We start from the raw sequence: 27,422 nt of genomic DNA, 5'->3' as shown, positions 1-27,422 counted from the left end.
GGTGTTTAAGAGGCAGCTTGACAAATATGCGAATAGGATGGGAATAGAGGAATACGGACCCCGGAAGTGCAAAATGTTTTAGTTTACAGGCAAAATGATCAGCGCAGGCTTGGAGGGCCGAAGGGCCTGTTCCTGTGCTGTACTTTTCTTTGTTCTTTGTTCTTTGTTAGTACAGGCAATTCAACAGTGCAGCACTCCCTCAGTACAGACCCTCCAACAGTGCAGCACTCCCTCAGTAGAGACCATCCACGAGTGCAGCACTCCCTCAGTACTGACCCTCTGACAGTGCAGCACTCCCTCAGTACTGAACCTCTGATAGTGCAGCACTCCCTCAGTACTGACCCTCTGACAGTGCAGCACTCCCTCAGTACTGACCCTCTGACAGTGCAGCACTCATTCAGTCCTGGCACTGGGGAGTTCCAGTCTACTCTGTGGGGCAGGAATCTCCTGAATGGGATCTTGAACCCCACAAAATTCTACAACATTCTGGCTCCCTGAGTTCGGCTGTGAAACCCACTGACCCACAGGAGAAACTCCTGGTCAATAACTGTCCACCTGTGAGCAGATATATCACCACAGGGTCAGGACACAAAGGGTTAACAGTTCACCAACATCTCAAAACATGAGCTGCTCTGTCACTTTGATCCAACTTCCTCATTTTGTCTCACAGAGACACATCAACCCTTTTTACTTAAATACACAGAGGGAGCAGCACAGGAAGAGGTCATTCAGCCCAAGTAGAGCGTGTGGGCAGTTCCTCCCCAGGCGAGCAGTCGGACAGGTCCTGGGTAAGTAACGGAACGATTGGAATTCACTTCCACGACCAACACCGTCCTTTGTTGATGTTGTGACTTTATAAAGACAGATTCCAATGATTGATGCCTTTGAAAGATTTCTACTGATTATTGAGATCTGGGTGTGAGGCTCAAGTCTGTTGTACAGAACATCTTTCTAGCTCAAGGGATGAGGGAAGTGCAGAGACATGAGCTTTGGTGTGTCCTGAGGTTGTGAAAGGCGATATAGAAATGCAAGTCCTTTGTTGTTTGTCTTTCTTAAAGCCTTGTAACTCTCTGCAGAGCACCTATCATCCCACAGAGTATCAAATTAGTCTGTGAAGACATTGTCTAAAAGCAGTTCTGATCTCTTGAGAGCTGTCGGACAAGAGGTGAGGTCTCATTAACTCTTTTCTCTTTCAGAGTTTGAGAGTTAGAAGCTGAGGAAATATCTGGGAGTGGACAATGTTCGGGAAATCTTACTTCCTCCTGTCACTTCTCCAAGGTAATACCATCGTCAGCTCGGACAGATTTATGGTTAATAATCATTGTAAAAGATCATTCTTATTGAGCTGTGATTGGGAACCGATTCAGCAGTGACCCAGTGTATGAACTCACACCAAGTCCCATTCACCCATCATCCCTAAGCTCTCTGACTCTCTGTCCTACAACATCTCAAACTTAAAATTCAGATCTCTTTGTTCAAATGCCTCCATTGCCTCACACTGCGTCCTTATCTCTGTAACCTCCTGCTGCTCTCCCAACCAACGTCCCAGATCTCTGTGTTACTCCAATTCCGGCCTCTTGACAATCCCCCGATTCCCATCACTCCAATACTGGCGGCCGGGCCTTCAGCTGCCTGGGGCCTGAGCTCTGGAATTCACTCCCTAAACCTCGGGGATGGAGGAGATCAGAGGGTTTCATTTTACTGAGAATCACCACGACCACATCACAGCTGCAGTGAGAATAGACAGAGAGTCCAGCTTCACACTTCCTGTACAGTTTCACCATAGCAACAACAATATGGAAGTAAAATAACTGAAAGTTAAACCGAAGCCAAACCAGTCAGTGTTGAGAGATGAGATGTTTACACAGTTTCCCTGTGTATCTTGTAGACACTGTGTTGGGTGGAAGACGGGCTTCACTAAACAGGGTCCTGACGGCCGTGAGCCAATGTAGAATGAACTTGTCCACTCCTGTGTCCAGGATTCTCTTCCATCCGTTGTGAAACCTTGGGGAGTTCCTTGTGTGTCCTGTAGATGGTCCACACTGCAGCCACTGTGCCCCAGTGATGGAGGGGGTGGATATCGAGTCTAGTGGATCTACAAACCATCCAGAGTTAAATATTGAGATTTCTCTCCCCAGTTGGACTGTCACAAGAGTGGAAAGGTGACTCTCCACGAGAGGTGACAGCGCAAGAAGGTTTCTGTGTACAGATTCCATGTCATTACAGTTACTTATCAAATTTCGTAGGGATATCGCGTGTTGGAATCTGTTTGAAAGGAATAGATGGGAACCCACAGTCTAAATGGTCTATAGCCTTTCACTCCGAGGGTCACAGTGACAGGGATCAAAGATTCCACCATCGGACCCGGCTGTCTGGAGACCTGAAAGATGGCGACTGTTCCCTGATTATAAACAACATCAGACGGGAAGATGCAGGACCTTATTTTTTCAGAACAGAATTTGACAATGGTCCGAGCCATAACTATTACCCTGTAACCCAGCTTCACGTTTCTGGTAAGTGCTGTGTTATAATTACTCAACAATTCACATTCAACACTCAATGGGAAATAACACAAACTGTGACATTTACATATTAACACAAAACACAGCTTATTATAACACACTGTCTGATTCTCAATAACCTGGTGATAGCTTCCAGTTCAGTCCTAAAGCAACCTCTAATACTCACGTTAATATCAATGATGAAAAGCATTAACTGTATTATCAGGTTATCCACTCCCATCAATCTCTCCTGTCCTGTTTAAAAGTCTGTCGTATCGATAAAAGAAAGATGCTCATTTCTGCAGCGCAATTTACCACCTCAGGAAGATCCAAATCCCTTCACAGCCAATAAAATGATTCCTGAATTGTAGTCATAGATGTAAAATACAGCAGGCAGTTTGTGCATAGCAAGATCCAACAAACCAGAAGGTGATAAATCACCCAGATCACTGAGGCAATGAGAAGCCAGTGAACTCAAACCTCTGGTCTGATGAAGAGTCATACGGCCTCGAAACATTAACTCTGTCTTCCTCTCCACTGATACTGTCAGACCTGCTGAGTTTTTCCAGCAATTTTTGTTTTTGTTTCAGATATCCAGCATCCGCAGTATTCTGCTTTTAACTCCAATCTCTGGTCTGAGCCTCTTCTCTCATCCAGTGTTTTCAATTCACATGTCTCGGGGTGAACGTGTATTAAGCTGAGTGACAGAAACACTAAAGTCTCAAAGCAGGAAATTATCTCCTGATCATTGTAAGCTCTCAGATCTGATATCATCCTTGTAAAAGTGCTTTCTCTTGTGGGACTGTGATTTCTATTTGAACTGATGCTTCATGTTATATTTCTCTAAAAGGATCCATTCTCTGTCTGTTAGATTTCACAGATAAACCCACGATATTCCCTGCTGAAATTATTGCAGGAAAGCGTGTGGATGTAAGCTGCACCTTCAACACAATGTGCAATGGAACAGCAACACCTGTCTTAACCTGGGACACTCCCACTGACGTACCTGGATCAGTCTCATACACTGTAACTCAGCATGGTGTCACTCTGACCTATACTTCTGTTCTGACCCTGATCCCATCACCCAAACACCACGGACACACTCTCAGCTGCAGATGGAGATATCCATCTGTTTCATCGGAGCGGACCCTCGTACTTACTGTGCAAGGTTAGTACGGACACCCTTCATTCTACATCAGCATTCCCTCAGCGCTGACCCTCTGACAGTGCAGCCCATTCTCAGTATCCACATTCTCAGGCCTCTCTAAGTGCTTCACAGTCAATGGAAGTTAATTGATATTTATTTGATTATTGCTGAATGAAAAGACAAGCTGTCTAAACTTTACATCTCGCACACAACATTCTCCATGGCAACACCTCCACCGATCGGAAACCACTAACCAACCAATCAGCAATCTCTTCCCATTAAGTATAAATTGTTAAACAAAAACAGAATTACCTGGAAAAACTCAGCAGGTCTGGCAGCATCGGCGGAGAAGAAAAGAGTTGACGTTTCGAGTCCTCATGACCCTTCGACAGAGTATAAATTGTTGTTCACTTTCTGTTGGTAATCCTGTGAACGGGGTTCTTGATTCCTGCCCTGACATCTTAATGTCTCAGTGAACAGAACAAGTTCCAACAATGAGCTGTGGTTGGTGATTCCTCACGTTCCATCCAGGGAAACTGGAGACTATCAGTGTGTGGCAGAGAATGAACATGGAGCAGTGAAGGGATTAATAACCATCACTGTGGAACGTGAGTGGACACAGACTTCAACAACTCTCTCAGATCCAAAGACTAAACAAACACCCTCAAACATGCAGACCTCAATAGACACGTGCAGATACACGTATATGACCACACACAAAGACACACTCACAAACAAACACACTAGCACAAGACTCCCTCATGGGTTACGTGACCTCCCTCAGTACTGCACTGGAGAGTTGGCCTGAATTCTGGGATTTGTGTTTCCATTCATATTTATGGAAGAATATGGAAATTACTATTACAAACACTCAGATGCATGGAGCAACTCATAGACACTCTCTGCTTCTCCAACTCTCTCTCTCCATTTAAGGAGCTACCTGAAACTTGAGCCTTTGACGAATAACCAGTCCCAACTCCTCCTTATCTGATTCTGTGTGATTTTCTTTGTGTATCTGAGAGTAAGAGAGAGGTGGAGAGGTTTAGAAAGAGAATTCCTGCTGGTGAAAAGCTTACATCTTGTTCTCACTATTTCCGTGCACATAATTCCCAGTATGTCCAATGCCCCTGTTTATAATGATGAATGCCTATGTAAACGTCATGCTGTAGTTACAGCCTCCCACCAGTGGTGGCATTGTAGCCCTTAATCCTTGTGTTTCCCAGCTTTTCAAGCAACTCCACTTCCCAGTTTGCAACACAAGCTGTGAGTTCATCGGAATTAAATTATTTCTCAAACGGTAGATTTGATGTCATTTTACTGAAAACTTCCTCAGCGCCTCCCTGAAGGGTTTACACTCTCCGGGAAGCAGGAATAGGCTGGATGTTGGGGAGTTCATCTTTTCCAAGAGAGTAGGGATCCTCAGGAATGTGCTGTCAGTGGGTGTGGTGGTTGCTGATTCTCTGTCGCCTTCAAGAGGGATCTGGATTGATTACAGACTGGGGGAGAGATCGTGGAAGCAGAGAATGATACAGCACAGGAGTAGGCCATTCAGCCCATTGTGCCTGTGCCAGGTCTTTCAATGATCTATCCAATCAGATCCATTAACCACCACTCCACTTTGCCCCCATCTTCCTCCTTCAAGTGTTTATCCAATTCCCCTTTTGAAAGTTCCTATTGAATCTGCTTCCACCGCCCTTTCAGGCAGCACCTTCCAGATCACAACAACTCGCTCTGTCAAAACAAATTCTCCTCTTCTCCCCCTCCGGTTCATCAATCTGTGTCCCTCTGGTTACCGACCCTCCTGCCCCTTAAATACATCGATACTGTTCACCTCAACCACTCCCAGTGGGAGTGAGTTCCACATTCTCCCCTACCTCTGGGTAAAGATTGGAACTGTTTATTAAGCGGGGCGTGTAAGTCCGTGGGGGAGTCCATCTCGATCCTGCCCGATTCGGACACGCGTCCGAGATGGATTTCTATCCTGCACTAAACGTTTCCAGAATTTTCTACAGCACAATCCTGTACACAGCGATGGAAAGAAACATTGGACAGGGAGTCAAACAGCACAATGATCCATTCTCACCAATGTTCCACGCTAAGGGGAAAGTTCAGATTGTCCACTCTTAGAGTGTTTTCAATGAAAACGTTCATTCCACATTGAATCCCAGTGGATGGGTCAATATTACAGCAAATGTTGCAGTGATATGAAGCTTGATTGTTCAGCCAGAGTGAGAGATTGAAAGCGGAGAGTCAGTGATGATTTCTTTCTGTGTGTTCTCTAGACAGTGGAGGAGAGATTCTGCACGTGATCCAGATCCTGGGAATACGAGCTGTGATATTCCTTGTGGCTGTGGTTATCAGTATCGCTGGAGTCTGTGTCTGGGAGGGACAAACAGTGAAAGGAAGTCGACAGACTGTTTAAAGCTTTTGTACAGCAACAATCTGGTCAGTCAGTGCGGACAAATAATGTGCAATGTTGGGTTAAGTTGTAATGAAACTGGTCAGTGTCCTGGTTAGAATCACCTTCCTATCAGAGAGCCATTCCAGTACAGTAGGAGACCATTCAGCCCATTGAGTCCATGCTGTCTCTCTGTAGAGCAATCCACTCAGTCCTATTCCCCCACTCAATCCCTGTATCCCTGCAAATTTATTTCCACGTGTCCATCCAATTTCCTTTTGAAATCATTCATCATCTCCGCTTCCACCATCCTCGTAAGCAGCGAGTTCCAGCTCATTACCACTCGCTGTGTAAAAAAGTTCCTCCTCACATCTCCCCCCGTCCAAAACCTTCAATCTGTGTCCCCCAGTCCTTGTACCATCAGCTAATGGCAACAGCTTCTCTTTGTCTACCTTATCTAAACCCATCATCATCTTGTACACCTCGATCAGATCCCCCCTCAATCTCCTTTGCTCCAAGGAGAACAACCCCAGCTTCTCCAACCCAACCTTGTAGCTAAAATCCCTCATCCCTGGACCCATTCTGCCCAATCTCCTCCCCACCCTCTCAAGGACCCTCACTTCCTTCCCAAAGTGAGGAGACCAGAACTGGACACAATAATCTAGTTGTGACCTCACCAGAGCTTTATAAATGTTCAGCATAACCTCCCTGTGTTTGTACTCAATCCCTCGATTTATGAAAAGCGTATTCTTTCCATCAGCACAAACAGCAATTTCCAAGTGGACTCCCATCAGCAGACAGAGTGCAATGAAACATTGGCATGGCTGCTTCTTAATGTACGGAGAGAAACCTGGAGCGAGAGATTCTCCTTCTTCTCCTCAGCAAGCTGAAACTTTTCCTTATACCTGGTGCTCCCCAGTGCTGCTGTGTGGACCCATCATAACCACGGCATTGTCTGGCTGTGTGCAGCCAACATGGTCGAATAGGAATCAACAGAAATGTGACGTTGCTAAACTCTGTTCTCTGATTGGAATGTGCTTTCTGAATGCTGCACCTTTTTCATGCTGCGATAGATTGTAAGAAGCATTTGGGTTGTGAATAATTTTACATTGAATAACACAAGTGATTAAAATGCTCAGCCTGTTCTGTAGATATTTATAGATTAAAATTCTCATTTTGCTGCAAAATCTGGGCTCAACGACATTACTTCATGTTGTGACGATTTTCCAATCATATGAATCATTTTGCCCATCTTTATAATGAAAACTTCCCATGTAAACATGTCACATTGTAGTTAGTCACTCCTGCCATTGGGTGGAGTGATATCAAAGCTGCCTTGATGCTCAGAAACAGTGAGAAATATTCCTGTTGTACACATGAAGTTAGTGAGAAAAGGCAGTAGATGCAATTTTGTGAATCTTGTACAATGATCTTTAGATAGTGCAGCACTGCCTCAGTACTGACACTCTGACAGTACAGCATTCCCTCAGTCTGACCATCTGGGAGTGCAGCACTCCCTCAGTATTGACCCTCTGACAGTGCAGCACTCCCTCAGTACTGACCCTCTGACAGTGCAGTACACGCTCAGTATTGACCCTTTGACAGTGCAGCACTACCTCAGTACTGATCCTCTAACAGTGCAGCACTCCCTCAGTACTGAGCCTCCAAGAGTGCAGCACTATCTCAGTACTAACCCTCTGAAAGTGCAGCACTCCCTCAGTAATGATCCTCTGACAGTGCAGCACTCCCTCAGTACTGAGCCTTCAAGAGTGCAGCACTATCTCAGTACTGACCCTCTGAAAGTGCAGCACTCCCTCAGTACTGAGCCTCCAAGAGTGCAGCACTACCTTAGTACTGATCCTCCAACAGTGCAGCACTCCCTCAGTATTGACCCTCTGACAGTGCAGCACTACCTCAGTACTGACCCTCTGAAAGTGCGGCACTCCCTCAGTACAAAGCCTCCATGAGTGCAGCACTACCTTAGTACTGACGCTCCGACAGTTCAGCACTACCTCAGTACTGACCTTCTGACAGTGCAGCACTTTCTCAGTACAAACCTTTTGAAAGTGCAGCAATCCCTCAGTACTGACCCTCTGACAGTGCAGCAATCCCTCAGTACTGACCCTCTGACAGTGCAGCACTACCTCGGTACTGACCCTCTGACAGTGCAGCACTCCCTCAGTTCTGACCCTCTGACAGTGCAGCACTCCCTCAGTACTGACTCTCCAACAGTACAGCACTCCCTCAGTACTGACCCTCCAACAGTGTAGCACTCCCTCAGTACTGACTCTCCAACAGTACAGCACTCTCTCAGTACAGACCTTCTGAAAGTGCAGCATTCCATCAGTACTGACCCTCTGACAGTGCAGCACTCCCTCAGTACAGACCATCCAAGAATGCAGCACTACCTCAGTACTGAGCCTCTGACAGTGCAGCACTACCTCAGTACTGACCCTCTGACAGTGCAGCACTACCCCAGTACTGACCTTCTGACAGTGCAGCACTCTCTCAGTACAGACCTTCTGAAAGTGCAGCACTCCCTCAGTACTGACTCTCCAATAGTACAGCACTCTCTCATTAATGACCCTCTGACAGTACAGCACTACCTCAGTACTGAACCTCTGACAGTGCAGCACTCCCTCAGTACTGACCCTCTGACAGTGCAGCACTCCCTCAGTACTGACCCTCTGACAGTGCAGCACTCCCTCAGTACTGACCCTCTGATGGGGCCGCACTTGCTCAGTATTTACCCTCCAACAGCACATTTAAATATTAACCCTCAGAGCCATGGTAGAAAACTGACGTTACCAAACAGCAAACAACAGAAGAGAAACATCACCGAGTCATGATAAATAGCTCAAACGTTTGAGTATGTTGTAACACATTGTGGTAATACGCACTCATTCCTACTGCCTGTTTACTCACTCCTTTGCTACTTCCTCATTTTGTCTCACAGAGACACATCAGACCTTTCTAATTAAATACTCAGAGGGAGCAGCACAGGAAGAGGTCATTCAGCCCAAGCAGAGCGTGTGGGCAGTTCCTCCCCAGGCGAGCAGTCGGACAGGTCCTGGGTAAGTAACGGAACGATTGGAATTCACTTCCACGACCAACACCGTCATTTGTTGAAGTTGTGACTTTTTAAAGACAGATTCCAATGATTGATGCTTTTGAAAGATTTCTACTGATTATTGAGATCTGGGTGTGAGGCTCAAGTCTGTTGTACAGAACATCTTTCTAGCTCAAGGGATGAGGGAAGTGCAGAGACATGAGCTTAGGGATATTCTGAGAGGGTGAATGGTGCTATAGAAATGCAAGTCCCTCATTGTTTTTCTTTCTGAAAGCCTTGTAACTCTCTGCAGAGCACCTATCATCCCACAGAGAATCAAATTAGTCTTTGAAGACATTGTCTAAAAGCTGTTGTGATTCTCGAGAGCTGTCGGACAAGAGGTGAGGTCTCATTAACTCCTTTCTCTTTCAGATTTTGAGAGTGAGAAGTGAATGGCATAACTGGGAGTGGACAATGATCGGGAAATGTTACTTCCTCCTGTCACTTCTCCAAGGTAATATCACCATCAGCTTGGACTGATTTATGGTTAATAGTCTTTGTAAAAGATCATTCTTATTGAGCTATAATTGGTAACTGATTCAGCAGTGAGCCAGTGCACAAACTCACACCAAGTCCCATTCACCCATCACCCCTGTGCTCACTGATATACACTGACTCCCTGTCTGACAGCAAAATTGGAGGAGAGCTGCGATCTCAGAGGGTTGTAGATTTGGAGGAGGTTGCAGAGATAGTGAGTGGAGCAGAGTGATGGAGGGATTGGAAATCAAGTGTGAAAATAATCAAATTGAGGTGTTGTTGGACTGGGAGCCAGTGTAGGTCAGCGAGTGACTTGTGGGGTGGGGGTGGGGCTGTGGGGAGGTGAAAGTTTGAGTAGAAAATCGGACACAAAATTCAGGGGATGAAATCTATCTTGTGGCTAGGACTCTGACAGCAATGGCCTGAAATTAGTTTCTTTTGCTGAATTTAGTCGAATTTCCCATGAAGACAACACAGCAGCTCCTAGAATAGACAGGCTGTTCAGCATCACACTTCCTGTCCATTCTCACCATGATAGCAACTTCAATAAGGGAACAAGATAACTGGAAGAGAGAAGGAAGACAAAGCTGTCCGTGTGTAAAGGTGTCAGTATTCAGTTTGCATATTTGTCTTTGCTCTCGACACATGCAGAGCTCAGGCTGGAGGCGCTTTGTTAGTGTGTTTCACAGTGTCTGCTGGAGTAGGGTCAGAGTGAGCTTGGGGACAAGTCAGTCTACAATGCTGCATCGGAATCAACAATACAACAATATGGGGTTTGGATCAGAAATAATCCTTTAGACAATGAGGATCCAAAGAGACTCCTCAGACAATGAGGATCCAAAGAGATTCCTTAGACAATGAGGATCCAGGGTTAAATATTGGTATTTCTCTCTCCAGTTGGACTGTCACAAGAGTGGAAAGGTGACACTCCACGAGAGGTGACAGCGCAGGAAGGTTCGTGTGTACAGATTCCGTGTCATTACAGTTATCCAGCACATTTTGAAAACAAACGACGAGTCGGAATCTGGTTAAATAAGGAGAAATACAAATTGCCGGCTTCCATAGCCTTTCACTCCAAGGATCACAGTCACGAGTTACCACGGTTCCACCATCGGACCCGGCTGTCTGGAGACCTGAAAGATGGCGACTGTTCCCTGATTATAAACAACATCAGACGGGAAGATGCAGGACATTATTTTTTCAGAATAGAATTTGACAGCAGGAATAGATACAACTACTATCCTGTAACCCAGCTTCACGTTTCTGGTACATGCTGTGTTATAATTACTCAACAATTCACATCCAACACTCAATGGGAAATAACACAAACTGTGACATTTACATATTAACACAAAACACAGCTTATTATAACACACTATCTGATTCTCAATAACCTGGTCATCGCTTCCAGTTCAGTCCTAAAACAACCTCTAATACTCACTTTAATATCAATGATTAAATGTGTTCACTGTGTCCATCAATGTTATCAGGTTATCCACTCCCATCGATCTCCCTAATCCTGTTTAAAAGTCTAACAATTTGACAAAAGAAGGAATTGCATTCCTACAGCGCCTTTCAGCACCTCAACAAACTTCAAATCACTTCACAGACAATGAAGAAATTCTTGAAGTGTAGTCACTGTCTAACGTGGCAGTGAGTTTGTGCACAGGAAGCTCCCACAGTGAGCAATGGGATCAGTGACCCAGATCTCTGAGAGAATGATGAGCCAGGGTTCCTTGAGCTGTGGGCTGCTCCATCACCCACACCCCAGTGTTGGCAATTCAAGGGTCTGGGAGTGAAAGTGTATTCAGCTCAGTGACAAATTCCCCACCAAGTTTGAAAATAGGAAAGTTGCTGCTGATTGTTGTAACCTCTCAGTTCCCATCTCATCCTTGGAAACCTGCTTTCAAAATACAAAAGCAAGTCTCGCATTTCTATAGCGCCTTTCACCACCTCAGGACGATCCTAAATCGATTCACAGCCAATGAAGTGATTCTTGAAGCACACATTCTCCCCACTCTCTGGGTAAAGAAGTTTCTCCTGAATTCCCCATTGGATTTATTAGTGACGATCTTATATTGTCAGCCTCTGGTTTTGTTCATTGTGAGGAGTGGAAACACTCTCTCCATGTCTACTCGATCAAAACCTTTCATTACTTCAAAGATCAAATGAGGTCACCGCTCAACCTTCTCTATTCAAGAGAACAGAGACCCAGCCTGTACATCCTCTCCTGACAGGTAAACCCCGACTTTGCTGAGATCATCCTTGTGAAGCTTTTTACCACTCTCTCCAGTGTCTCTATATCCTGTTCCAAATGCTGAGTCTGTTCTCCCCGAGCTGTGAGCTGTTCCTCCACCCTCACCCAGTCTGGTCAAATCAAGGGTCACTGAGTGAAAATTTATTAAGCTGAGTGACAGAGATTCAACAAGTGTAAAAATAGACAATTCTAAAATGATCATTGTAACCTCTCAGTTCTGATATCATCCTTGTAAAAGTGCTTTCTCTTGTGGGACTGTGGTTTCTATTTGAACTGATGCTTCATGTTATATTTCTCTAAAAGGATCCATTCTCTGTGTGTTAGATTTCACAGAAAAACCCACGATATTCCCTACTGAAATTATTGCAGGAAAGCGTGTGGATGTAAGCTGCACCTTCAACACAACGTGCAATGGAACAGCAGCACCTGTCTTAACCTGGGACACTCCCACTGACGTACCTGGATCAGTCTCAAACACTGTAACTCAGCATGGTGTCACTCTGACCTATACTTCTGTTCTGACTCTGATCCCATCAGTCAAACACCACGGACACACTCTCAGCTGCAGAGTGAGATATCCATCTGTTTCATCGGAGCGGACCCTCGTACTAACTGTGCTATGTAAGTACGGACACTCTTCATTCTACATTAGCTGGAATAGTATAAAATGTGCACAGCAAGCTCCCACATACTGCATTTTGTTGACCAACAGACCATTGGTCTTTAACTGGTAAAAAGTGACCCCTGACAGGCAGTACATCCTTACTACTGACTCTCCGACAGTGCATCATGGACTCATAGACTCATAGACACTTACAAGACAGAAGGAGGCCATTTAGCCCATCATGTCCATGCTGGTCAGCAAATCCCTCCACAAGTGCATCACCTCACACTTTTCCAGGTTGAATTCCATTTGTGTCATGATCATTCCCCCTTTACTTAAGTCCATTTCATTTATGATACACCACAAACAGCAAGGGCCCGAGCACTGACCCCTGTGGAACCCCACTGGAAACAGACATCCAGTCACAGAAACATCCCTCCACCATCACCCTCTGCTTCCTGCCTCAGCCAATATTGGATCCAACGTGCCACTTTGCCTTGGATCTCATGGGCTCTTACTTTCTTGGCCTCTCTGCCATGAGGCACCTTATCAAAAGCCTTCCTAAGCCCATGTAGACCACATCAAAGGCATTACTCTCATCAACACTCCTGGTTACCTCCTCAAAAGATTTGATCAGGTTTGTCAAACACGACCTTCCCTTAACAAATCAATGCTGAATATCCCAGATTAATCCTTGTCTCTCCCAGTGCAGATTCATTCTGTCCTTCAGAATTCTTTCTAGTAACTTCCCCACCACCGAGGTTAGACTGACTGGCCTGTAATTTCCTGATCTATCCCTTCCTCCCTTTTTTAATAATGGGACAACATTAGCTGTCCTCCAGTCCTCTGGCACCTCATTTGTTACCAGAGAGGATTTGAAAATTACTGCCAGGGCCCCTGATATCTCTTCCCTTTCCTCCCTCGACAGCTTTGGATTCATCTCATCCGGGCTTGTGGATTTATCCACTTTTCAGGCCGCTAAACCCACTAGTACCTCCTCTCTCTGTGTTAATTTCCTCTCATATTTCACTGTCCTCCACCCTGATGTTATACCTGCATCATCCTTTTCTATTGTGAAGACTGATGCAAAGTATTCATTGAGGAGTGTACCCACGTCTTCCAGGTCCACACACACATTACCTCGATGGTCCCTAATCGGCCCCACTCTTTACCGAGTTATTCTCTTGCTCTTTACATATTTAAAAAGCCCCTCTGGGTTTTCCTTTATTCTACCCACCAGTGCTTTCTCATGCACTCTCTTATCTTTCCTAATGTCCTTTTTCAGTTCCCCTCTGCACTATTTATACTCCTCTAGGGACTCTGCTGTATTGAGCCCTCAGTATATGCCATAAGCTTCTCTTTTTTCTCAATCCTAACCTTTATGTTCCTTGTCTTCCAGGGTTCTCCAGACTTGCTCTCTCTCTTTGTCTTTACAGGAATATATCTGCTCTGTACTCTCGCTATTCCCTCCTTGAATGCCTCCCACTGCTCTGACACAGTTTTATCTGCAAATAGCTTCTCCCAGTCCACTTGGGCCAAATCATATCTCATCATAGTTAAATTAGCCTTTCCCCAGTTTAGAATTTTTATTCCCAGCACAAACTTATCCTTCTCCATAACTGTCCTAAATCCAATTGAGTTCCAGTCAGTATCTCCCCTACTGATACGCTTTCCAACTTCCCCGGCGCTTTTCCATATATTAGGTCCAGAACTGCCCCCTCCCTTGTTGAGCTTTCTATGCACAGGCTAAAAAGGTTCTCCTGGATGCAACATCAGAATTTTTCTCCCTCCTTACCTTGCACACTAAAGCTGTCCCAGTTAATATTTGGGTAGTTAAAATCTCCGAGTATTACTGCTTTATTTTTCTTACACATCTCTGAGATATGATCACATGTTGGATTGTCCATCTCTCCCTGACTGTTTGTTGGTTTTATATCTTGAGTCTATGAGTTCACTGGTTGAGTAAACTCGAATTGCACTCCTTCATATACACTTGTTAGTTGATGATCGCTATCAATAACCAGGAGAGACCGACATTAGAACAAGCTGATTATTTATTGCAAGAGGGCAGAGCACTAAATTCTTGCATGCTCCCATAACCACCTCCAGCTCTAGACTTACAGTTAACCAGTAGCCCGCACTGTACAATGATTGGACACCACTGTCACATGGTTTATCCACTTGCATTCTCTTAACTGTACATGGAACTCCACTTTACCACATCCTTCCCCCTTTACTTAAAAAGTGCAGTTGACAAACTTAATAACAAGTGAACTAATTACACTAATAACTATTTACAAATCAAGTCTCTCAGGAGGCTTTCTCGCATGTTTCTCCTTCCAAATTTTGGGACCTGTCCTCAACATGTGGCACAGACTCAAGTGTAGATGAAGACTTCATTTCTTCTTGTGGGACCAGCGTTATTTTGGGGAAATGATCCATGTGTCGTTTACTGATACATGATAGGAGAGGGACCCAGTTACTGCACTCACCTCGCCTAACAGCCAGTTGGACCCATCTCCATAGTTCATCGCGAGGACTGCAACACCCACAGTGAAAGTTCTTTCCCACCATGACCATCGTGCGTCTCTTGGCTTTTCTCCAGCCTCCCCTTTAAATTCGGCTGGATAAGGGTCAGGTGGGTGGGGAGATGTAGTTCTGCAGGGCCAATGCTGGTCATTGTTTGTGGCCTGGCCCAGTTTGTGAAGAGGAACCGGGACAATCTCGTGCCGATGGAATCCCCTTCCATCTTTCTCACCCTGGATTTAAAGGTTTGGATGCCCTGCTCAGCCCTGCCGTTCGATGCTGGGCGGTAGGGTGAGGGTTTGATATGGGTAATGAAGTGCTGAATAGTAACTGAGGGCTGTGGTCTCAGCTGGTTTAGAACAATTTTTATTCACTCGTCGAAAGTCTTCGAGTCGGAGATGGTCAGTGACGTGAGGCTGAGAATCAGCCCGGTCGTTTTGCTCCCACATGTGGATACAAGAATCCCCGTCTTCTTCTCCTCTCCCGTGATGTCATTAGCGGTAAAAAAGAACACTAGGCGTTCGACACACTGAGACCAGTCACCTGAAATGGGGTTGAACGGATCGACACGTCGGAACTGCAGCATCGTCAACGACTGCAAGGGGGCAGCGCTTCCGATGTCTTTCCAGTTAATGACCAATTCAGGTGTTTGTCTTACTGCAGCTTCCTTCACTGCCGTCGATCGATTCATCTTTTACCTTCCGCAGAGTTACTCGCTCTCTGGGGTCTCTTATAACATTGTGTCCACAGCCATTGTTCTTGCATGTACCTCTTTAAATGTATTGTTGCTTTAAGAGCTGTCACCTCTTTGTTAACTCCCTCTCTGTTGCTCTTGTCTTTTCTGTGCTGGGTTTCGTGCTCTCTTTGAGTTTTGGTGGGATCCCTGTGATCGCGATTCTGCAGGGTTTTTTCCCCAAATTCTAAGTGCAGCACTGCTCCCTGCTCTGACTGCAGCCTATTTTATACCCTCCGTACAGATTCTCTTTCTAATGTTCTGCTCGCTGGCATTGTGGGTCCTCACTCAGGGGCTATGTTTTTAGCTGTGTTCATCCTCACCTCCAGTTTTATGTCTTGAGTCTCTGAATTCACCAGTCGAGTAAACTCGAATTGCACACCTCCATATACACTCGCTAGTTGATTCTTACTATCAATAACGGACAAAGACAGACATAAGAACAAACTGTGATTATTTATTGCAGCAGAGGACTGAACACTGAATCCTTGCGCACCCCCACAACCACCTCCAGCTCGAGAAATACAGTTAACCAGTAGCCCAACCTGTCCAATGATTGCTCAGTACTGTCACATGGTTAGTCCGCTTGCATTCTCTTAAGGGTACATGGTGCTCCACTTGACCATAGAGGGCCTGAAGTATACAGCCAACAGTGTGTTTGCCTCAGTACTGACCCACCTACAGTGCAGCACTCCCTCATTACTGACTCTCTAACAGTGCAATGCTCCCTCAGTACTGTCCCTCCCACATTGCAGTTCTCAATCAGAACTGACAGTCTGACTGTGCAGCACTCCATCAGCACTGCACCTGCTACAGTGCAGCTCTCCCTCAGCACTGACCGTCCGACAGTGCAGCACTCCCTCAGTGCTGAACTGAAGTGTCTGCCTGGATTATGTGCTTTGTGGTGAAGGAACCTTCATTGATGTCACACCTTTCACATTCTCAGAGTCTCGCAAAGTGCTTCAGAGTCAATGTAAGCAACTGATCTTTATTTGTTTTCAGACGCACCACAGAATCTCTCAATTGCTTCTCTTGATGTGATTAATGCTTCATCAATCAATATAATTGAGGGGAATTCTGCAGTGATAATCTGCTCTGTCGAGAGCTTCCCAGCTTCTAACCTGACGTGGCGACATCTTAATGTCCCAATGAACAGAACAAGTTCCAACAATGAGCTGTGGTTGGTGATTCCTCACGTTACATCCAGGGACACTGGAGATTATCAGTGTGTGGCAGAGAATGAACATGGAGCAGTGGAGGGGTTCATAACCATCACTGTGGAATGTGAGTTAATGCAAACTTCAACATCACTCACACACACACACACACACACACACACACACACACACACACACAAGCGCACACACACACACACACACACTCACACACACACACACACACACACACACACACACAGACACACACACACACAGCAACACACACACATACACAAACACACACACACACACACACACACACAGCAACACACACACACAGCAACACACACACACAAACACCCACACACACACAAACACACACACACATGCTCACACACAGCAACACACACAGTCACACACAGCAACACACACACACACACAGCAACACACACACACACACACACACACAAACACACACATACATGCTCACACACACACTAACACACACATACATGCTCACACACAGCAACACACACACTAACACACAGCAACACACACACACACACTGTCACACTCACACAAACATCACCTCATCTTGTGACTAGGCACTTTACAGATGGAGAGGAGAGAGGAAGAGAAGGGGCAGGTGTTGCAACTTCTGCAATTGCATGGGAAGGTGCCGTGAGAGGGGGATGAGTTGTTGGGGATGATGGACGCGTGGACCAGGGTGTCCTGGAAGGAATGTTCCCTATGGAATGTCGACAGGCGAGTGAAGGGAAGATGTGTTTGGTGGTGGCATCATGCTGGAGTTGGGGGAAATAGCGGAGGACGATCCTTTGAATGCGGAGGCTGGTGGGGTGAAAAGTGAGGACAAGGGGGAACCTATCATGGTTCTGGGAGGGAGAGGAAGGTGTGAGGGCAGATGCGCAGGAGATGGGCCGGTCACGGTTGAGGGCCCTGTCACCCACCGTGGATGTGAAACCTCGATTAATGAAGATGGAAGACATGTCAGAAGGGCTGTTTTGGAAAGTGGCATCATCGGATCTGATACGCTGGAGGCGAAGGAACTGAGAGAATGGGATGGAGTCCTTACAGGAAGAGGGGTGTGAGGAACTCAATTCGAGGTCTGTGTGGGGGTCAGTGGGCTTGTAATGGATATTGGTGGACAGTGTATCACCAGAAGTTGAGACAGGGAGATCAAGGAAGGGAAGGGAAGTATCAGTGATGGACCCTGTGAGAATGATAGAGGGGGGAAAATTGGAAGCAAAATTGACTCGGGGTCAGATTTTGTCCGAAGGAGGTGAGAAATGATGGAGGGAATTCCAGAGGTTAGGGTCCAGGCAGCTGAAGGCATGGCCGCCAATGGTGGAGAGATGGGAATGGGAGAATGTGCAAGAGGCTGGAATTGGAGGAGCGCAGAGATTTTGGAGAGCTGTTGGGTGTGGGGATTACCTGCTGATTGTTCTCTGCCCTTGTTCCAGATCCCCCACAGGAGACCATGGTGTCCATCAGCAGATCCTCAGGTGGGATAAGAGAGGGAAGCAATATCACATTAACCTGCTCCAGTGAAAGTGTCCCACCGATATCTCATTACACCTGGTTCAGGATCGAGGGGAACACCAGCACCCAGTTAAACACAAGTAGCCGCTCTCTCTCCTTCACCCCTGTAACACGGGAGAATGATGCAGGTTTCTACTGCACAGCGAGGAACCCAGTGGGTAACAGCACCTCCAACATCACCCACCTGAACGTACAATGTAAGCATTTTACTCCCCCTGTCTCTGCTTAAAACTCAAACACTTTCTGTCCGAGGGCAGCTTCCTTGCTGTGGTTTAGCATAACTAGCATCACCTCCCTGCTTTTTTCACCCTGTGCCTCTCCGAGATACATAAGGAGATATTAGAACAGGGACTGAAAGCTCAGAGAAAGAGGCCGGATTTCAAAGAGTGTCTGAAATGAGGAGAGAGATAGAAATGGAGAGTTTTACGGAGGGAATTCCAGAGCTCGGGGCCCAGACAGATGAAGGCACGGCCGCCAATGGTGGAGCGATAGGAATCGGGGGATGGTCAAGAGGCCAGAATTGGAGGAGCGCAGAGATCTCGGAGAGTTGTAGATGCTGGAGGAGATTACAGAGATAGGGAGGGTTGTGGGGGCTGGAGGCAGTTACAGAGATAGGGAGGGTTGTGGGGGCTGGAGGAGGTTACAGAGATAGGGAGGGTGGTGGGGGCTGGAGGCGGTTACATAGGTAGGGAGGGGCGTAGGGATGGAAGGTGGTTGCGGAGTTAGCGAGTTTTATAGGGGCTGTAGGAGGTTACAGGGATAGGGATGGTTGTGGGGGTTGGAGGAGGTTACAGAGATATGGAGGGTTATAGATGCTGGTGGAGGTTACACAGATAAGGAGGGTTATAGGTGTTGAAGGAGGTAACAGAAATAGGGAGGGTTATAGGGGTTGGAGGAGGTAACAGAGAGAGGGAGGGGGTAAGGAGGAATTTGAAACAATGTGAATTTTAAAATTGTGGCATTGCCGGACCGGGAGCCAGTGTAGCTCAGTGACCAACAGGGAGTGATGTGTGAACGGGACTCGGTGTGAGTTAGGACATGAGGACAGCAGAGTTTGGGATGAGCTGATGTTTAAGGAGAGTGGAAGATGGGAGGTCGGGCAGGAGAGTGTTGGGATAGTCAAGTGCAGAGGTATCAAAGGCAGGAATGAGTGTTTCAGTGTGAAGATTCTATCTTACGCTCTAACTTTGCTCTGACGTTGTCTCATTGTTGTCCTTCCCTCCTCAGATAAGCCGGAGATTTCCCAGCAGTCGGAGTGCACTCGGAGGTCAGAGAGGGTCACCTGCGTCTGTGTGGCCGACTCCAACCCACCCGGAGACCTCACCTGGCAACTGCCCAGTGCCAACATCAGTGGTAACCAAACACACGGAGGTTTTGTGTCGTGGCAGGTCAGAGATGGGCATCTGGTGACTGGTTCCCTCACCCTGATGAGACCCCAGGATGAGGGAGGTGTGATGGCATCCTGCTCGGTTCAAAACCCACATGGGGAAACCAAGTTCAAGATGTATCTGTGGGTCAAAGGTGAGAGACTCGCTCAGGATCGATCTCCACTCAGCTGGATTGATCCCTAAACTCGAGAATTCCCTCCCTCAACCTCTCCACCTCTCTCTCTACCTCCTCTAAGATGCTCTTTACTACTTACCCCTTTGACCAAGCTTTGAATCACCTGACCTCATGTGACAATGGCAACACTTGGTCAAATTGGAGCCAGGCCGTTCAGGGGGTGATGTCAGGAAGCACTTCTTCACACAAAGGGGAGTGGAAATCTGGAACTCTCTCCCCCAGATAAGCTGCTTCATTGGGTGCAACACACAAAGCTTTGACAAAATGTCCTTTATCAGCAATACTCAGGTTCTCCTCCCAAACGACTAAATATTATATATAAATATTACATAGATTACATCGAGAAAAATTATATATAAATGTTACATAGATTACGTCGAGAAACGCAACAGCTGATTTGTGCAGAGCAAGATCCCACAAACAATAGCGTGAAAATGAGGTGATAATTGATTATTTTACTGAGGTTATTTGATACATATATATAGAAATTAAAGATATAATTACACATTTAGAGAGGGAAACCTGTCCATTTGAACAGGTCTGGGTGTGTATGTAACTCCAGACTCAAACACCAACATGGTTAACTCTTACCTGCCCTCTGAACTGCTCTCCCAGTTTGGGTCAAACCACTGGTTCAGGAGGAAGACTCCCCACCACCTTCTCAAGAGGAAACGAGGGATGGACAATAAATGTCAGCATTGCCCGAGAATGAGTATTTAAACATTGAGTGAGTGTATCGCTTCTCGAGATACATCGGAGCATCATTCTAAACCTGTAGTGCAGTAATTAATGGCTGTTTTTACAGGTAGAGACTCCAGTAAATGGAAAGTAGGATTGCTCACGGCTGGGATCATGTTGAGTGTTTTACTGGCTGAAATCTTCATCTTCATCTGTGTGAGAAAGTACGTCTGAAGATTTAACTTGATTTTAATATAAACATTTGCTTAGGACTAATTGAACAGTTTTTACAAAGGGCCAGCACAGGCAAGATGGGCTGAGTGGCGTCCTCCTGAGCTGTGAGATTTTAAATTCTTTCATTGAATGTGGCTGTCACTGGTGAGGCCGCCATTAATTACCCATCTCTAATTGCCCCTTGAGAAGGGGGTGGTGAGCTGCCTTCTTGACCCACTGCAGTCCATGTGGTGTAGGTACACCCACAGTGCTGTTAGGGAGGGAGTTCCAGGAGTTTGACCCAGCGACAGTGAAGGAACGCTGATATATTTCCAAGTCAGGATGGTGAGTGACTTGGAGGGGAACTTCCAGGTGGTGGTGTTCCCATGTGTCTGCTGCCCTTGTCCTTCTAGATGGTAGAGGTCGTGGGTTTGGAAGGTGCTGTTGAAGGAGCCTTGCTGAGTTGCTGCAGTGCATCTTGTAGATGGTACACACACTGCTGCCACTGTGTGTTCATGGGTGGAGGGAGTGAATGTTTAAAGTGGTGGATGGGGTGTCGATCAATTGGGCTGCTTTGTCCTGGATGGTGTCGAGATTCTTGATTCTGTGCTTTGTGCAGATGTGATTTAAAGAGAGAGTCCAGTCATTAGTGTAAGGTTACAGTGGGCTCTGTGTCTGTGCTGCACTGACTCTCTGCTATATGATAACCACAGTGTGATATTGTGTTATTGCAGGAGAAAGACAGCGATGGAGGAGAGGGTTTCAGGGACCAGTGACATTGCATTGACCCCCAGTCCACTCTCTGTGAAGCACCAGGTACAGGAACTGTTTACACTCACTCCAAAGCTTCAATCTCAGTGTGTGGGCAACACGTGTCCCAGATTCCCAGCCCAGTTACCCACTGATTTGTACCTATGGAGTCAGCAATGGTTCAGTATCGTGCTGTCTCTCTGTTATGACACAGCAACTGGTAAAGGCTGTTGTTTAAAATCCCAGAGGGAAACTATAAACAAATGTCATAACCTATATTTCCCAGTGGATTGTTTGAGATGCAGCTCTAAATTCAGGAATAAGACTACCAGTTCTCGAGATGGTTTTATATCAAACTACATGAGACATTTATTAATTTACACAAGTTAAACATATGCACATCGCTACAAACTAGTACTATCATAACTTTTTAACAAATTCCCAAACTAATCTCCTCTAAGATAACCCATAGAATTTAAGCAGATTCCAGGCAAAGCATTTTCACCTCACAAATTCCAAATGAGGTTCCTTTCACTTTGGTTCCTTTGCAGACAGGTGTAGGCTTACAGATGCTTTGATGTTAGAAGCCTCTGCTCTGCACAAACAAAACTGCTCAAGTTATATCCAGCGCTTCTCTTTGGATGTAAATTCTCATTGTATCATCAGGACCTTCGAACTCCATCTCTTCTAACAATAAATCCTCTGTCATAGTATCAATTTTATCAATAAAATAAATGTTGATTGGTTTAAGATTTCACTCTCAGGCTTTGAATGCTCTGTTTAGAAATACAAATTTTTATCCCTCAGTTTACATCTCAAAACTACTATACATCAAAATACCCTGACTGGCTGGCTTTAATCCAGTTAAAATACACACAGACACACCCACAGACTAAACCCCTATGTGAATAAAATAATTTCCAATAACATGATACCCATTAATCGCATTTTGACAGTCTCTCTCTCTATCCCTACGTCCCTTTCTCTCCCTCTCTCTCTTTCTCTCACTCTCATCCTCTCTCTGATTACAAGGTTCATGTTAATGAGCTTCACACCAGACACTTAAGTGCAGAATCCAAGCCGTCACTCACCAGAGCCATTACCGAGGGAGTGCGAGACTAACAGAGGGTCAGTACTGAGGGAGTGCTACACTGTCGGAGGGTCAGTACTGAGGGAGAGCTGCACTGTCGGAGGGTCAGTACTGAGGGAGCGCTGCACTGTCGGAGGGTCAGTATTGAGGGAGAGCTGCACTGTCGGAGGGTCCGTACTGAGGGAGTGCTGCACTGTCGGAGGGTCAGTACAGAGGGAGTGCTGCACTGCCATAGGTGATATCTTTCATGTGACATGAGAGAGAGGCTTAGACCCACTGAGACATGACTGACACTAACGAGGCTGCACAATAATTTAACCCTATCTGTGCCAGTAAATGATGTGACGGTATCTTCTGTTTCCATTTCTCTGTAGGGTAAACAGAACGTGCTGATTACTGAGCCCCAGAACACAAACAGAGACACAACTGGCGAGGGGCAGACCCCAGCTCCCCGGGGTATCTCTGAAGGTGCAGTGGGAGGCGATGTTGTACATGGGAACCCCAACAAAACTGAAGAGTTTCTATACGCCAATCCCCAAGTCTTGAGGATGTCCAGTGGTGATGGGTCTGTCCACAGGGAAGAGGAGACAGAATACGCACAGATCAGGTTCGAGCATAACTGAATGAGAAATGGGGAGAGTGAGTGAGGAGGTGTGGGGGTGGGGGTAGGGATTGAGATTCCTGGGAACAGGAAACAACCCACTGGGGGAGAGGGTGGAGAGGGAGGAAGGGATGGAATTGGGCTGCGGTTGGTGTGGTTTGGAATGAAATGCTTCTCCAGAGAGGACTGGATGCTGAGGCATTGGGGACAGAGATTCACTGTCTCTCTCTCTGTCTCTCTCTCTCTCTCTCCCTCCCTGTCTCTGTCCTTTTTTCTGTGTCTGTCTCTCATTCTCTATCTCCAGCTCCTCCTTTAAGATGCCCATTAATAACTGACTTTGTTGACTCAGCTGTTGGTCTCCTGGCACTAATATCTCCTCATGTGCCTCAGAGTCAGGTAAAGATGTGACTAACAATCCCCGGATGAGCCTTGGGACATTTTGCTACATTGAAGGTGCTATATAAATGCAAGTTGTTGTAGTAACTCTGATCTGCTTCGATTAAGAATGGAACCACAAAGGCTCCTTCAACACGGCGTGTGTGCAGCAGTCTCACAATAAATACATTGAGCTGTGTGATTTTTAATTCTTTCATCGAATGTGTCTGTCACTGGTGATGTCAGCATTAATCCCATCCCTAATTGCCCTTGAGAAGGTGTGGTGAGCTGCCTTATTGATCCGCTGCAGTCCATGTGGTGTAGGTACACCCACAGTGCTGTTAGGGAGGGAGTTACAGGATTTTGACCCAGCGACAGTGAAGGAACAGTGATATATTTCCAAGTCAGGATGGTGAGTGACTTGGAGGGGAACTTCCAGGTGGTGGTGTTCCCATGTGTCTGCTGCCCTTGTCCTTCTAGATGGTAGAGGTCGCGGGTTTGGAAGGTGCTGTTGAAGGAGCCTTGCTGAGTTGCTGCAGTGCATCTTGTAGATGGTACACACACTGCTGCCACTGTGTGTTCATGGGTGGAGGGAGTGAATGTTTAATGTGGTGGATGGGGTGTCGATCAATTGGGCTGCTTTGTCCTGGATGGTGTCAAGCTTCTTGATTCTGTGCTTTGTGCAGAACTGATTCAAAGAGACAGTCCAGTCGTTGGTGTAAGGTTACAGTGGGCTCTGTGTCTGTGCTGCACTGACTCTCTGCTATATGATAACCACAGTGTGATATTGTGTTATTTCAGGAGAAAGACAGCGATGGAGGAGAGAGTTTCAGGGACCAGTGACATTGCATTGACCCCCAGTTCACTCTCTGTGAAGCACCAGGTACAGGAGCTGTTTACACTCACTCCAAAGCTTCAATCTCAGTGTGTAGACAACACGTGTCCCAGATTCCCTGCCCAGTTACCCACTGATTTGTACCTGTGGAGTCAGCAATGGTTCAGTATCGTGCTGTCTCTCTATTATGACACAGCAACTGGTAAAGGCTGTTGTTTAAAATCCCAGAGGGAAACTTTAAACAACTGTCATAACCTATATTTCCCAGTGGAATGTTTGAGATGCAGCTCTAAATTCAGGAATAAGACTACCAGTTCTCGAGATGGGTTTATATCAAACTACATGAGACATTTATTAATTTACACAAGTTAAACATATGCACATGTCTACAAGCTAGTACTATCATAACTTTTTAACAAATTCCCAAACTAATCTCCTCTAAGACAACCCAAAGACTTTAAGCAGATTCCAGGCAAAGCATTTTCCCCTCACAAATTCCAAATGAGGTTCCTTTCACTTTGGTTCCTTTGCAGACAGGTGTAGTCTTACAGCTGCTTTGATGTTACAAGCCTCTGCTCTGCACACACAAAACTGCTCAAGTTATACCCAGCGCTTGAGTGTAAAGAAGATGGAGATTGATAGGCTCTTGATTGGTAAGGGGATCAAAGGTTAGGAGAGAAGGTGGAAGAATGGGGTTTTTGAAACATATCAGCCATGTATGAATGGTGGAGCAGACTCGATGGACCGAATGGTCTAATTTCTCCTCCTATGTCTTAGTCTTATGGCTTCTCTTTGAAGGTAAATTCGCAATGTATCATCAGGACCTTTGAACTCCATATAACAATAAATCCCCTTTCATCGTATCAATTTTATTAGTAATATAAACGTTGATTGGTTTAAGATTTCACTCTCAGGCTTTGAATGCTTTATTTAAAAATGCAAATTACCACTTTACCTCTTTGTTTACATCTCAAAACTACTATACATCAAAGCACACAGACTGGCTGGCTTTAATCCAATTAAAATACACACAGACAAACACACAGACTAAATCTCTGTTTAAAAAGACAGTTTGCAATTACAATACAAACATTAATAGATTAATAACACTCTGTCTCTATCCCTCCTCTATCCCTCTCTCTCATCCTCTCTCTGATTATAAGGTTCATGTTATTGAGCCTCACACCAGGCACCTGAGTGCAGAATCCAAGCCGTAACTCGCCAGAGCCATTACCGATTGAGTGTGAGACTGACAGAGGGTCAGTACTGAGGGAGTGCTGCACTGTCGGAGGATCAGGACTGAGGGAGTGCTGCGCTGACAGAGGGTCAGTACTGAGGGAGTGCTGCACTGTTGGAGGGTCAGTACTGAGGGAGCGCTGCACTGTTGGAGGGTCAGTACTGAGGGAGTGCTGCACTGTCGGAGGGTCAGTACTGAGGGAGTGCTCCACTGTCGGAGGGTCAGTACTGAGGGAGTGCTGCACTGCTGGAGGGTCAGTACTGAGGGAGTGCTGCACTGCCCTAGGTGGTTTCTTTTATACGATATGAGAGAGAGAATTAAACGAGTCTGCACAATAATTTAACCCTATCAGTGCCTGTAAATGATGTGAGGATATCTTCTGTTTCCATTTCTCTGTAGCGTAAACAGAACGTGCTGATTACTGAGCCCCAGGACACAACCAGAGACACAACTAGTGAGGGGGAGACCCCAGCTCCCCGGGATCTCTCTGAAGGTCCAGTCGGAGGCGATGCTGGACATGGGAACTCCGACAAACCAGACGAGCTTCTCTACGCCAACATCAACTTTTCAAAGCTGCCCAGCGGTGACAGGACTGTGCACAGGAGCGAGGACACGGAATACGCACAGATCAGGTTCCAGAAAAACTGAGTGTGAAACAGGGACCGAGGCTGTGGGGTGTGTGCAGCCAACATGGCCAAATAGTAATGAACAGAAATATGATGTTGCTGAACTTTTTTTTTATCTGTTCTGAGTGAGCTTTCTGAATGCTGCACATTTTTCCATGCTGTCAAAGATTGTGAGAAGCTTATGAATTATGTGTAATGTTACATCTGTTAATACAGGGTGAGGTGAGAGTGACTGCCTTTGACATCAAGGCTGCATTTGACCGAGTGTGGCATCTAGGATCCCGAGCAAAACTGGAGTCAATGGGAATCAGGGGTGCGACGAAAGTATAATAATTTACATAATATTTTCCTGGTGTGTTGTAAACTAGGTTTATGGGTGTGAGTGTAGATGGGTCTGTCTGTGTGGCTTAATTATATCTGGAGTCAGGTAGACTGCAAGTTTGAGATTATCAAAAGAAGCTAGGTGTAGAAATGTACATGAAATGCTAATGAGTGAACATGGAGGCTGTAATGTGTGAAGGGAATTTGCATTTTTAGATAAGTGACGGGATTGTTTGAATTTCAAAGGGCTGTTGGTCTGTTTACAACGAGGCCGATAAGTAAGGTTAAGCAGTGTTTTTATTTTTCCCCAAAGGTTATTGACAACATTGGCAGCATTAAAATTTTTATATTATGGGAAATGTATAATTCCAAAGACATATGGAACAATGAAATTTACATATCAAAGAGAGAGAAACATAAACAAAGGAGAATGAAAGGCTATTTTGGGGACCATGTAAAATCTAACAAAAGTGTGTGAATCAGCCTTGAAGAAGCCTCCAGGCATTTGTCCATAGGTCTGTTATGTTCAGTGACTATAGATCGAGAAAGCCATTTGGAATTCCACTCTCAAGTGTGTACTGTGTTAACTTGCTGGTTATGTTTTTAAATCTGAAATCTATTTTGGACTGTTGCCTTAAACGGGGTTGTACTGCTCACCTCCCGA

At 45.8% G+C, this 27,422-nt stretch overlaps 1 protein-coding gene across 1 annotated transcript; it reads left to right on the top strand.

Moving 5' to 3' along the window:
- The first annotated feature begins 739 nt into the window (after positions 1-739).
- On the top strand, positions 740-27,422 carry LOC121274077 (myelin-associated glycoprotein-like). Its single transcript, XM_041181221.1, has 13 exons — positions 740-788; positions 1,197-1,278; positions 2,247-2,513; positions 10,530-10,898; positions 12,214-12,510; positions 16,755-17,036; positions 18,391-18,666; positions 19,697-19,990; positions 20,838-20,934; positions 21,658-21,739; positions 23,138-23,370; positions 24,541-24,622; positions 26,211-27,422. Exons 2-13 carry the CDS (start codon positions 1,239-1,241, stop codon positions 26,457-26,459), a joined length of 2,568 nt encoding a protein of 855 aa, XP_041037155.1. The 5' UTR covers positions 740-788; positions 1,197-1,238; the 3' UTR covers positions 26,460-27,422.

The sequence above is a fragment of the Carcharodon carcharias genome (assembly GCF_017639515.1).
Source record: "Carcharodon carcharias isolate sCarCar2 chromosome 29 unlocalized genomic scaffold, sCarCar2.pri SUPER_29_unloc_27, whole genome shotgun sequence".
NCBI classification, from domain to species: Eukaryota; Metazoa; Chordata; class Chondrichthyes; order Lamniformes; family Lamnidae; genus Carcharodon; species Carcharodon carcharias.
The sequence above is the reverse complement of the archived record's forward strand: the minus strand, read 5'-3'. Positions and strand labels throughout refer to the sequence as shown.

Coding starts and splice junctions, on each gene's coding strand:
- LOC121274077 (XM_041181221.1), top strand. CDS start 1,239: ATGTTCGGGAAATCTTACTTCCTCCTGTCACTTCTCCAAG. Junction 21,740..23,137: donor CACTCTCTGTGAAGCACCAG/GTACAGGAACTG, acceptor ATTTCTCTGTAG/GGTAAACAGAACGTGCTGAT. Junction 24,623..26,210: donor CACTCTCTGTGAAGCACCAG/GTACAGGAGCTG, acceptor ATTTCTCTGTAG/CGTAAACAGAACGTGCTGAT.